Raw genomic sequence first — 13889 nt, 5'->3', positions numbered from 1 at the left:
AATAAATCAGTGTTGATCATGCTAAATTCTTTACTTCATAATATGTACTGTATGTGTATTGATTACTTTCCACTTCCATCTTAAATATAGCCTAATGCTGCCCCCCAGTGTTAACTGCCTAATATTACAGTTCATAACTTCAGAGGGGTGGAGATCATTGGCATGAACACCTACAGTCATCATGCAAACATATAACTAAACCACAAGGACAAGTATTTTGAATACAAAAGGAGAAGAAATGAAACAAAAATCAATCGTCATCCCTAACTCATCATCTAACTTTCGACAGTCACTCTCTCTCTCTTCTAGTTTGTCTCAGAGCATCACATCATAATGAATCCTCTGCATTAAATTTGCACTATATGCTTTTCCTATTCTCTCTCTCAGCAACACACATACACAGTTTACAGATTTGCGTCCACCATTTCCCTCGGTCATCTAGAGGGTACAGTCCCATCTCTTGTCCACAGTGGGCTGTGCTGAGGCAGCACTTTTGCACATTAATGGCTGATCTGCGGTGGATTTCCAGTTGATAAATGCTTCTACTATCTGCCTGGAATCACCGCTGATAAAAGCAGAAAACCCCCATATATCAAAGAAATATTAAAAATATTAATAGCTATCTACTTGCTGTACAAATATACAATAGTTTAAGATCTTTACCATCTAACATTATCTTCTCCAGACACATTCTCTCATTAATATTAGATACACTTTCTCATTTTGTAACCTACAACACCAACATGCAACCTCCACACACACCACTCCTGTTCAGACCGAGGCTGCTGACTCATCACACTATCCAGACCTATTCTGCATTTTACGACCCTCATCTCTGCCATCTGACAAGACTGCTATGATGTCATACGACATTCACTCACCATTAAACAATACACATGGGACTGTGCAGCGGTTTTATGGTGGACCTCACAGTGAGCATGAGTGTGTAACCCACACTTCTAGGAAACACAGTTGGACTGAACGGACACTTTACTCAGCCAAGCAGTTAGACCTCACAGTTAGAACGTCATAAGTGTGCTGTTTTGTTAAATTATTGTCATAATGTGCCCCTTTCATACCACTAAGCTAATTCACACAACATGGACACACTATAGCATCCTATGACAAATATGATATGAGTGTTTGATGCAGGAACAGCCCTAATGATAATCCATACATGATATGATAGAAAAGAAAAGGTAAGATATGTCACTAACCTTTGTCAACTATCAGAGCGCTGATGTTCAACCAAACAGCTAATGTGTGTTTCTTCTTATACCACTCTGCAATATTAATAAAAAACAATTAATTGCCCATATGTTTACATGCACCGACTTTATAGACCCAAAATTTTTAAAGGCAGTAATGTTGATGAAGGCTCCAGTAAGCTGCAGCTCCTTCATAATAAAAGCCTTAGCTAGTGGGAAGTCTTTTACTGTCAAGAAGCAACATGACATGTTTGCATTAACAAAACCTTAACTGCTAAGCTATTTGATATTTAAAGTTGAAAATACATTATCTCCAATTACTGTACAGTCAGTAAGAACTGCTGCAATCAAACGGTAGTCTATATGCCATAACTTTTTTAAATAATGGTTTCAAAATTACATTTCCAGATTGACTGACAAAATTGAATAAAGAAATTAAACACAGTCCACTTAGTTATAGTATGATAGGCCAGGGATGAAAAGTAGCATTTACTGAGTTATTATCTATTAATTTTAGTGTTTCCATTTGCTCTATTTCTACTTTTACTCAACTCCACCTTTACCAGCTGTAACATCAAACCAATGCTTACTCTGAAAATGGGTCATTCTGTATAATGAGCAAACTCAAAGTATATTTTGATGCTAAGTAAAAGTCGAATGCAGAATGCAGGAAGTGCTTCTTTTACTTTAGCATGGGTGCTTCTTCCATCACCGTGTTCACATTTTCAATCACAGAAACCTGTTAAAAACACCTAAGCTCTGGTTTTTACAGATCTCACTGATCCCTCTTGTCTGTGTCAGCAGGGCAAACTCCAGTGTTAGCTAGCGACCTGCTAAACTGTCAACTCTTTAGCTAGCTAGAACAAAACAATGCACAAGGCTGCAGTCATTTAATAGTTATTAAAAGTGTCGTCATTACTGGCTTAGCTAAATGTTGCTGTTTACCTTCAGGTGAATTCCGTTTGCTCGTTTGTAGACAGGTGTGTGTACAAACAAATGTAGCGGCAGATAGGTCGGACAGGTGAAACTCTCTCCATTATGGAGGAAGACTTTGGCGCCCCTGGTGGTCTTAAGATGAACTGCATCAAAACAGGAGCAGACTAGACTGTTGCTATGGAGATTGAGCGGTTGATGCCAACATGCAGAGGTAAGAAAGGTCATTTCTGGAGGTGGAATGTTTATCAAAGTACTATGTCTGCTCCAGTACAATATTTAAGGCTTATTAGTACTTTACTTGAGTATTTCAATTTTATGCTACTTTCATACTTCTACTCTACTACCATTTGGAAGCCAGTATTGTGCTTTTTACTCCATTACATTTATTTGACAGAATTAGTTACTTTGCAGAATCAAATTAGTAATATGTCATATTAATCAAATAATGAATTATGACGTAAGGTATTAAATTGTATTATTATGAATCAAGCTGTCTGGCAGTATATAGATAGTGATGCTCACACACTCACGCATTACAAATTATAATCCAGTCCCGTTCTGTGTAGTATTGCTTTTGGTACTTAAAGTATATTTTGATGCTTTGTACTTTTACTTAAGTAAGATTTTTAATGCATATTTCACCCATGCAGTGAGCTCTTCATGAGATGGAATTAATATATATTTGCAAATTGAAAAAAATTATTATTTAATCAATAAAACAGGACCATTTTGATTCTAACTTCCAATTGTCATATAAAAAAAATGTAGCCTACTTTCACACTTACAATCAAATGACAGTGAAGCATGTAAGTTTTTGTTTCCTTATTAACAGAACCATTCTATTTATTAAAATAGACACATACTTCATACTTAATGTTGAATAATAACAATAAGAGATTTCAGTCAGTCAGTTGCAACTCATGTTTATTCAGGAAACAAATCATACCTCCACAACACACCTTATTTTTGACCTGCCATCTCTGGGTTTTGATACAACAGTAAAAAAGAAATAACATAAAAACAATAACAAAGGTTGTCAAACTAACATAAATACAACAAACCACCACTTGTGCCTGCCTCAGAGTCGGCCACACCACTGCCAAATAAAAACACCGTCTCCTTCCCCTCCCTCCCGCCCTCCCCTGCAGTGGGATAGCGACAAAATAAAAGCTTCCCTTACTGCACCGCAACCCCCCTGCCTTATCAGAAAACAGCAGAGACATAAAAAAGAGCTCTAAAGACCTCCCAACACAATCAGATCCAGAGTGTTTAAAGTAAACTGAATTGGACCTGCAGTTATATTCAGGCTGATGTTGAATTAGTATTGGCCAGGATTGCGTTAGAGGGCTATGTTGGGATGACAAGGGGAATGATGGTCGTCCTCTTGTCTTGTAATGAGAGCCCAGTTTGCCAGCGATGGAAAAAAGTAAAGCCAGAGGTGAAATGCTGTTATCCAAAAGCAGGTTTTTAATACTTATTCATTTCATTGCATCTGTTTTTTGTTTGTTTTTTTCTTTGCCCTCATTGCAAATCTAGTTACGGTTGAGCTACAAGGGACAAGTTGAGTTTATTCGTGCTTCTTGTGAACAAGTTTTTAAATCTTTTTTTCCTTCTAAAGATGATTTGAGGATGCAGGCAATAAGCTAGAAGCAAATGCAAAGGACGGTTTCTTACAATTCTTTTCTTAGAGAGCCATGATGGAGCGCAGGAAATAAAAACTGACATAATAATTTGGGGATAAAGAATAGTAAAACCCTTTCAAGTAGTTATTTTCTAAAGCAGATGTGTCTATCTTCCTTTTTTTTTTAACACCGATAATTATGCAATCAATACATCATGGGGATGGTATTTATCAAGCACCTCAGAGGAGGAGGCAGCCAAATGGATCATGGATCACGTCACCCATGTTAATGTGGCCCATGCAGCTCCATGTCCAGCATCACTCCTGCTCTGACGTGTGATAAATACCTTTGACTTGGTCCAGTAAAGCCAAAACAGGCTGCAACAACATCATTCACAAAGCTACATTACATTTACCGTACATACAATGCCACCTAGAGCTACTTAATGGTACTGCATGATAATACATGGCTAATGTGGGATCTAGTGTTCATGTTTTGCTGACTATGGAGAAAGCAGGCTACTGAAAACGGGGTGACATTGAAAGCCAAACAGGATGAAAGAACCATAGCATCATTCTGAGAAAAGCGGCATCCATTTTCCTTTAGTTTGTTTTCTTTATGGTTTAAGGTGGTGATATGCAGTTTTACTGGTGTATTTCGCCCATTACCAAAGCACCAAGTGAACCAGTTTTTACTGTATATGTGGTATATTCTATACTGAGAAGAAGTGAGGCTAAGACTGCTTGTGTGTATTGTGCCTTGGTGGTGAGTTTTCTCCAAATTCTCCAGGAAAAGGGATACTGTTCTCATCTGAGCAAGGTAGCATTGTGACAGGTAAGGCATGAGGATTCAGTGTTTTGCTCTTTTAACTTTTAACTAATCATGGTCCTATGCATCTCCTCCTCCCTCCCTCCCTTCCCCTTTCCCTCCCTCCCACCCTCAATCCTGCACTCTGGCTGCTGTCCTTTTCTGGATGCGTCCCCCCTCTTCTTCGTCCTGCCGTTTAACTCAGGGATGTGATGTTGGAACGACCGCCAGGGGGCACTACGATACGCCGGCCAGCGGGCCTGATGGGGATGTCATCTGGGGTGGGGGGACCTGGAAAGAGAGAAAAGGAGAGGAAGATGAAGAGACTTCCATGTAAAAAGAGCACGTAAGGCTGTAGGGAGACAGAACAAGGAGGGAAAAGAAAAAGGAAGCCTATTTGAAAAGAGAGACTTAAAGAGAGACATTTAAAAGACTGTTGTTTGTACTCATGTTACCCTGAGGAGAAATGAACACAAAGAAAATGAACAAAAATGGTCTCAACTGTAACAATATGACAGAAAATCAAAGGAGTACCAGCTAAGATACTAGGGAACCTTAGCAATACACTGCTCTGGACAGGGTCAGCAGTGATATTGACCTTTTTCAGGCAGGCATCTGTAAGTGGCTGGAAGCATCACTTAGCCTCCATGTTGGTCGTCTTCTCTGTTTCTCCACATTGGGGGTATGCCAGCTGGCACCTACTGTAGGTAATACACTGACTATCAATAACTGCCTCATACAACCCACATCAAATAATCCAGACTATCCCTTTAAAAACAGGATTTTCACTGGAGAGGCTAGAGTCTTTACTTTTATTATCCATTTAACCTTGTTAGCATATGGTCCAAATGGTGTTTTTTATATAATAGAAGCATATCATGAGCAAAAAAAAACAGTCTATAATAAAAAAAGGGTATTGGAGAAGAAGCCATAAGTGATGTATTTTTTATTTTGCAAGCTAGATTTAGCTATTTTCAGGCAGATGGCAGATACATGTTCTGTTTCTGGTTGCAAAGTTGCAAAAGGAGGAATGGTGAGTCTTCGTGTATTACCAAAGGATGTGAAAATATGAGAGAAATGAGTGCAGTTTATTTGGAAAAATCTTACTCCCAGCCAAACTTTGCAGTAGTCATTTTCCAGTTTTGAAACTGTGCCCTAAAACGGTGGTTTTGCCACAAAACTCATATTGAAACCCGATGCTATTCTATCCATTCATCCTGAGGACACAGCGAACTCTTAATGTTACGTGTTAACATGTTGGTCAACCATTTTAGTTTATTTTTCTTGTGTTTTCTCCTTTGTTGTTGGACTGTGTCCAACAGTTCTGCAGTGTACTTGATAATGCTAACCAACATTAGCCTGCCATGTTATGGAAAGAGTCATGTCAAAATGCTGACAGGGCATTTGATATTGGGGATGTTAATGAAGAAAGTTACAGCAAATGTTACTCAAAACAGTTTGACAAATAGCTGCTGAATTATGGCTATATCCATTCCGATAATTTGGACAGAAAACTTTAGGATTGTTCATGAAGAATGCAGTTATAATGAAAGTTGTGCTCATAAGCTGCTAGTATAATGTAATAGTGTAAAGTTCAAATTTAATTGGCACGTGGGAGAAGTTTGCCCTCAGGGCTTTCTGCCTGGAGTGTTTTCCAGTTCAAACATGTATGGCTGAATTACTTCTCCACTTGACCCCCTGCATACTGTACAAGTGTTCAGTAGTACAGACTCAATGTAGAAGCAGGTGGAAGGTAAGTGGAGATTTTTTCTCATGGAAGAAAAAGCTTCTAAATATGTAATTTTGATGAACAGACGTCACTTTTTAGGGGTTTCGTCAATGCTAGGAGAGGGAGGAACTTTAAAATAGAAGTTACAAATCAAAGAATTCCAAGGGATGGAGAAAAGGGGTTTCCACCTACACAGATGTCAAACTCCTCAGGAACTGATGATGAGATTTACTCCTTCTGATCTCCCCTGGAAACTAGTACTGCTATCATTTGTCAATCCTTTCAGACTTACTCAGACTCGCTTTTATGCCGTCATGGCACACAAATAATTATTGTCATGCATATGCATTATTGCTTCCAGGCAGTAGAGGTTTCTCAAGACACATTATTATTGCCTATGATATACAGTATGTGTCACTGTGATGACAGGGGAGTGCAAATTTCAGCAGACCGTATGCTGTCTGAGTGCTGCTGAAACATTAACAAAAGAAGCTGCACTTTGACATAAAGCACGGCGTTTCCAAAAGATGAGCCAGGGCGTCTGCTGCAACAAATTATCAGCCAGTATATAAATGGAAAGCAGGATGATGTCAGACTATGAAACGCTGCATCTAAGCAAACAGTCCTTCCCATCTCCTTCCAGACCAGTAAATTAACTCTGCAGGAGGTGGCCCTGGAAAAAACTAAAATAGATAAGAGACTGACTCATTGTGTACACATAGGCACACATTCAGGAATATACTCATACTCTTAAACGCAAATAGCCGTTACAAAGCCTGGGAAACCAGGAGCCGCCTCACTCCCCTCTAAATTCATGTACTCAAATGTGGAAATTCTTTCCAGCGGAGGTCACCCTCTTTTTTTCATCGATGAGCTATCGCACATCAGCTACGCTTGTAAAGGCAGGTTGCTCAACACAGCTGAAGGCTAAACACCACTCTCTGGACTTTTCTTGCAAAATGAGTGAAAAAAAAAATACTACATGCACTCACAAAGACACGGCGCAGCTGGGTTTTGTCCAGGTTAAAAGCTATCAGTGATTTAAAGTCACACATGGACACATTCAGTCTGTCAGGACAGAATGACACTACGGTTACTCTGTTTGATTAGAAAACAGTGGAAACACTGACTGATCTGGTTCATTTTTCTACCACATGTTCAAAGTTTCACTGTTTGGTAGCCTGACAAAACCATTTCTCACATTGGTTTTCTAAATCTACGCTAATCCAACGCCGACCTTACATATGGGCACAATCAGACTGTCACTCAGCAGCTCTGCATAATGGAACAGATGTTGAACGTGAATACATAGTGTTGTGATCTCTCACATTAGATAGGCTTTCTTAATAGACCGTGTCCAGATGGCTGGAATGAAATCTTGTCCACTGTACGCCTTAGGCCTTGAGCCAATCTTCATATCCAGCGTGACTTACAAGTGCAACAGCGGAAAAAACTTGATTTGTGAGTGTAGCTTGACATTACAAAGGGGCTGCAGTTAGAGATCACTGTGTCCTCAAGAGTAATCACAAGTATTTCATTTGAGAGGTGTGAGATACTGCAAGAGAGGGATTCAACAAGATTTAAGCTGCATTTTTTAGCAGTGAGGCCATTACAGAGAATGACTGATATAACTAAGTTAGAAGGATTTACCTAATAAGATGTTGAGTAATACTGGGTATCGTTTAAACATTCAAAATTCCAGTAACAGTACCCTTAAAGTGAGGGCTTTATCTGACCCTTTCTTCTACTTCAATCAATACCATCATGTGAATGGAAGTTTCCCCGAAATAATTCTTTCACATATCATGCATTTATTTTTAACAGACACCACAGGCATGTAGTTTAGCCATAGTTTTGAATGTTTTGGTGGCATCTCAGCACACCGAACTGCCAACGCTGTGCTGCTGCGGTAGTGGGCCAATCTCAAGTTGCATAAAATTGAAGAATGCTTGCAGTGATTGGCTGCAAAACCAAACAAATACTCTTTTTTTCTAGATCTGGGTACAAAAAGGATCAATTTCAGGTATCATTTGACTGGAAAAATATCAGTACCACTTGATACTGGGTTATTTTGGTTGATACTTTAAAGGTATCAAATACCGATATCCAGCCCTGATACTGAGTGGTGCAAGTACAACCCAGAATACAAAAATGTTGGGATGCTGCATAAAAGCTAAATAAAAATAGAATGCAATGATTTGCAGATCCTTCTCAAATTATGGAGGACGACACTTTTACACACAATCATGACGCTATCACCTGTTACCAATTAACCTGTTTACCTGTGGAATGTTACAAACTGGTATTTGTCTCATGTCGCAAGCATCACATACAAAATGAGTGTATATTTATAAAAAACAAATAGAGTATATCAGTTTGAACATTAAATACTTTGTCTTTGTACTGTTTTCAAGTCAATAGAGGTCAAAAAGGATTTCAAATCATTGCATTTGCATTCATTTTATTTTTATGTTTTACACAACATCCCAACTATTTTGGAATTAGGATTGTAAATGTCTCACATGCTTCATACTTATATTCTCATATGCTGTATACTTATATTTGTATGCATATTTGAAATACAAAATATCTGAATGCAGGTACTATAAAATACATGCAGGAATGCAGGATAATAAAAACCATGGTCACCCTTGCTTTGGACCATGTGAACAGTACTGGGTTAATGCTAATTCATCTAAAAAAAAATGTAAAATATAGTTCAGATCATCAGTGTGGATCAAGAGTACAGTTTGTGCAGCTTTAATTTGGGGTAATGTTGACTTCATGTCAAACCACACTAAAGAAATAAAGAAAAGCAGCCAACTTTAACTGACTGTGTTCGTAAATTTAACTTTATGATGTCTGCAGTAAAAAGTCAAAGGGGTAAAAGCAGCCAACTTAATGACATGCGTAACAGACAAATTGTTATATAAACAGTGTATAACAGGGGCGATACACTGCGGTGCACATCGCTGAGTAAGAAGCAGCATAATCAGAGATTATTAGGTTCCTCTGCAGGCTTGATGCTTTACGCCACAGACTGAATGCATCATTCATGAAGCAACATGCTCAAAATCACATGACTGTTGTTCCTCACAGCATGAAGCAGCGTCTGAGTTGAGATTAAAGAGAGGGTGTGATGGCGAATCGACTGATGCACATGCATGGTCCTTTGATGCTTCTACATACAGTATAAATCAATACAGACCGAAAACAGATGAAACGAACAACCAAGGGCGGGGTGATAGAGGGGTGGGGGTTGTATTATAAGAAGCTGAGCTCACCGCAGGGTGCAGGGTTACCTGCTAGACTAAATCCAGACTGGTGCAGGTTTCTGACGGGCTGTTTGGTGGGAGAGGTACGTGCCGAGGCGGAGGGAGTACCGCCGCGGGACATGGAGAATTCAGACACGGGGCCGTCGTACATTCCCCTGGGTACTGCCCTCAGGACGGCCAGCTACAGGACAAACAGGAGCAGAGATGGAGGAGGTTGTGAGAGAAATAAAGAAGAGACATCACAGGACATTTAAAAGGATACAGTGCATTTTTTGAAGGCGGTTGTATGAGGTACTTATGAGGGTCAGCAGACCCTGAGTTTGGAGAAGCAGCAGGAGTAATGGTCAGTAGTAGTAAGTATTTTAGCCATTAGTTTAAGTGCACTTTACCTTGCAATCAGGAAGGGAAATCCACCATTACATCAGCCAAATATTACTCTCTTCAAAGCCACCAAACTCTAGTGGCACACACAGTAATTTCATCTCGCAGAACACAGGATTTGCTGGTCTACCGCTGCCTGTTATTGTGTGACATCTGAACTAACACTTTAAAACACCAAAGTCACTCAATAACACAAACAATCAACCCGACCGAGGCAGCGGTAGACCAGCAAACTCTATGTTCTACAGGACAAAATTACTGTTTTTGCCAAAGAAGACCACTGACTTTGGAGAGAGTGATATTTGGCTGATATGCCGGTCGGAAAAAGACTTTCTGATAGTAAGGTAAAGTGGTGAAAATATTTTAAATATAGAGTAAACTCATATAAACTTTTTGCACGTTGTACTAGTTCATTCCTAAGCTTCCTAAACCATTATTCCTGCTGCTTCTCAAGTGGCGGTGTGTCAACTTGCCATCTACTCTATGTAATACACTGACTATGTATAAGTACCTCATACAACTCCATTCAAAAAAATCCAAACTATCCCTTTAATGTAACCGAATCCACACCTGTTTAGCATTATATGGTTGTTTGTGTTTGTCTCAACTGTATATGCATTTCTCAGAGAGCGTTTCTCCCTGCTGTAACCAGTTCCAGATTCACACACACACAAACACAAATACAGACATAAAACACACAAGAAAGCAAACTCTTTTGGACTGGAGCTGCACAACATACAGTATTTATATGTTTTCAAAGCAGGTTGAAACTTCATGCTAGTAGTGAACAAGCCATTGTCTGTCTGTCTGTCTGTCAGTGGCGTGACTCAGTGGAATCTTGGAAGCTCTGTCAGGAGTTAAAAGGAGACATCTGTGAATGAAAAAGCAGAACAGCGACTGCTACCAAGATAAACAGTGCACTGTTACTACAGCTCCATTTTCTCATCAGCAGCCAGCTGCAAATTAGGAAATGGTTGAACAATGAGATTTTTGGCTCACAAGTAAGAAGGCACGACAGCAGACAGCAGGGTCTGGTTGAATTTAAACTGTTATAAATGAAATGGCTACTTTGGGGTTAAATCTTAAAGGAACAATTTGGATTTTCTGTGGTACTACGCCTACAGAAGACGGTGGTTGACATGGCCACAGTTTGGAGAAGCAGCAGGAGTACTGTTGTGGGAAGCTAAGCGTTTAACTGCTTTGGACGGGGTCAGTTAAAAATATCAAAATCAGTTTTAGTGTACACTGTATTTAGAATATTTTCACCACTCTACCTTGCCGTCACCGAGCCTCTTCCGACGGAAAACCATCATTATGTAAGCCAAATATTGCTCTCTCCAAAGCAACCAAACTCTTTTGACCAAAACAGGAATTTTGCCTCGCAGAAGACAGGAATTGCTGCTCTACCGCTCTGTTTGTTTGTGTGCCTCGCTGAGGTCACACAAACAAATCTTCCTGATCAAGGCAGCCACTCCTGTTTTCTGTAAAATAGTAAAATAACTGTTTTTATCAAAGCAGTCTGGTGGCTTTGGAGGGAGTCATATTTGGAAATTTCTGAATGGAAGATTCTGTCTGATGGCAAAGTAAAGCAGTGAATATATTGTATATATAGCGTAACTGATATTGATTATTTTAAGTGGCTAAAATATGTTTGACTTATTACCCTGTCCACAGCAGTACTTTGTTTGGCTTCCTACTACTTCACTCCTGCTGCTTCTGCTGTCTACAAACCATCTACTGAAGGTAATAACTATGAATAAGTACCTCAAACTTCAAAAAATGAATCTGAATCTAACATGGCATATTTGTATGAAAAAAAAAAAGTAAGAGAAAGTTAAAATAAGAACAGAAAAATGTTTTTGCATGAGGCCAAATATTTCTAAACAGTTTGTAGACTCAGATGAGTCTTGTGAGACAACAGTAAATGGTTTGGTAACCCCTTTACTGTGCATGTGAGGTCTCTGTGGAAAGTTATCCAAATCTCACTGCATCCTTTTTAAAACCGTGATGACAAAACCCCGACCACCCTCGCTGCGTGGACCTTTTTACACTAAAGCCGGCGCCCTGTGGCTGAACCTTGGAGGCTGATGTCAGACTGTAGTGTATCTCCCCCACATCCCACTCCCACACTCTTTCTCTTCGCTGCTGTAACTTCTGTTTCAGCCCAAACTCACTTACAGTCCAAAAGAGCTTGACTCCTGCCTTCCATCTCCATTATTTTTTAAGTGTAGTCTGGACAGAGGGGGAAAAACCTGTATTTACCTGCTTCCTGGCTTTAACACGCTTGTAGGCAAAGTCAGGGAAGGGAGTGCAGGGAATGAAGCGACCCACGCCGGAGGTGGCATGCAGGTTCCCATCTTCCAGAATGATCTTCCCCTGGCAAATCACCACGAGTGGGGCTCCGCGCAGCTCCATGCCCTCAAAGATATTGTACTCAGCAGCCTAAAGCACAAAAATATAAATTATTAGATGTAAAATGAGTAAAAATGCACAAACACTATGAACTATCTAAGAAACTGCGGGTGAATATTGATGTACATGTGTACAGATGTATTAAACACATATATTAAACGAACACTTGATTCTGATTGGTTAATTACAACATTCTGTTATTTTTCTGATGCTATGGACAAACGCATTTTTAAATAATAAAATCATGATTAAATAAAACCATTTAAGTCAAAGTATTGATTTTCTGTAAGTAACAGAAGCCCACAAGACATTAGTTAAATAATTAACTAAATAATTAATTAAATAATGACATTAAAAGACATTCAGAATAGGTTCAAAATTTTGTTTTTCAGTAGGCAAGTATTTGAAGACAATGACTGAACGTTTACATTTAAACCATATTTCACCAGGATTTCTGTGACATTTTTCATCTTCTACAACGTGCAAATCCTGTCTTTGTGTAGACCAGATTTCACCAACCAGTGAAATATGACTTTGGAGACATACCTTCACATTAATCAGTATCTTCTCTCTTTCAACTTACAACTAAACAAATAAATAAAATAATTAAATTTTGTGTCTAGCAGGTCAGAAATGGTGAAAAGAGGTCTTGAAACCAGTATCAACCAGATTTGAACTAGAGGTCAATGGTGACATTCTGATTAGTGCTCACTGGGCACAACAGCAAGCAAATACAAACACACCGAGGAAGAGAGAAAGTCATCATATTACATTAAGCCCTTAATCAAGCATCCTGCCAAACAAGCCCGACTTTTTAAATCCATCTCATGACTCATATCAAAGCCTTTAAAGATGGACACGCTGTTAAAAATTAACAAGATGAGTAACAAAAGGGAACAAATTCAAAGTATGAATGATGAGGAGAACAAAAAACTCCACTGATCATACAATTTGAGAGGGGACTTTTCAGTTAGTTTGTCATGGGGTATTATGAACCCCATGAAAATTAAATCAAATCAAATTAGATCAATCAAATTTGATTTTGAAACAAAACAATAACAACAAAATAAATCCTCCTGAACCTTCCCTTGAAGGGCTGATGAAGGGATGGAGGAGAGGAGGAAGACGACGACAGGGGGAGCTGTGGGAGGATGCAGAGACAAAAAGTAGAGGCATAAACTCTCCTTCTTCTCGACTCTTTCCCCCACTCTTTATCATTCATCGCCTTTTTCCTTACACTTGTCTGTCTGGCGTGTACAAACAGCTGCCATCATCCAGCTGCTGTTAAATGCCTCCGTAGCACTTCTCACTCTTGTTCCCTTCCTCTCTACGTCTGCTTTTCATCCCTCGTCTTTCCCTCCTTCACCCGTTGTTGCTTGATTTATGTAATCCTTTGCATTTTTTTTTTCTCAACTTTGTGCACTCTTCATCCTCTTCCAGTTCCCCCTGTGCCAACTTTCTTCTCTCTACATGTTTGTGATCTGTGATGGTCCCCTCCCCTCATTCCATTGTTGCTTAT

General features: G+C 39.3%; 1 protein-coding gene across 4 annotated transcripts in view; it reads right to left on the bottom strand.

Moving 5' to 3' along the window:
- Positions 1 to 3051: 3051 nt before the first annotated feature.
- dpysl3 (dihydropyrimidinase like 3) overlaps positions 3052 to 13889 on the bottom strand; it is a 64865-nt gene continuing 54027 nt past the window's right edge. For 2 of the 4 annotated variants that reach the window (XM_084729831.1, XM_084729833.1), the window contains exons 12-14: positions 12221 to 12400; positions 9587 to 9758; positions 3052 to 4864 (exon numbers count right to left, since the gene is read on the bottom strand). In XM_084729831.1, coding sequence (XP_084585957.1) covers positions 4770 to 4864; positions 9587 to 9758; positions 12221 to 12400 — 447 coding nt within the window. In that variant the 3' untranslated portion in view covers positions 3052 to 4769. The remainder of the gene's footprint in view (positions 4865 to 9586; positions 9759 to 12220; positions 12401 to 13889) is intronic. The other 2 variants (XM_084729832.1, XM_084729834.1) reach the window with 1 other exon arrangement.

Source organism: Lutjanus erythropterus, chromosome 11, assembly GCF_056507025.1.
Source record: "Lutjanus erythropterus isolate fLutEry1 chromosome 11, fLutEry1.hap2, whole genome shotgun sequence".
NCBI classification, from domain to species: Eukaryota; Metazoa; Chordata; class Actinopteri; order Lutjaniformes; family Lutjanidae; genus Lutjanus; species Lutjanus erythropterus.
The sequence above is the reverse complement of the archived record's forward strand: the minus strand, read 5'-3'. Positions and strand labels throughout refer to the sequence as shown.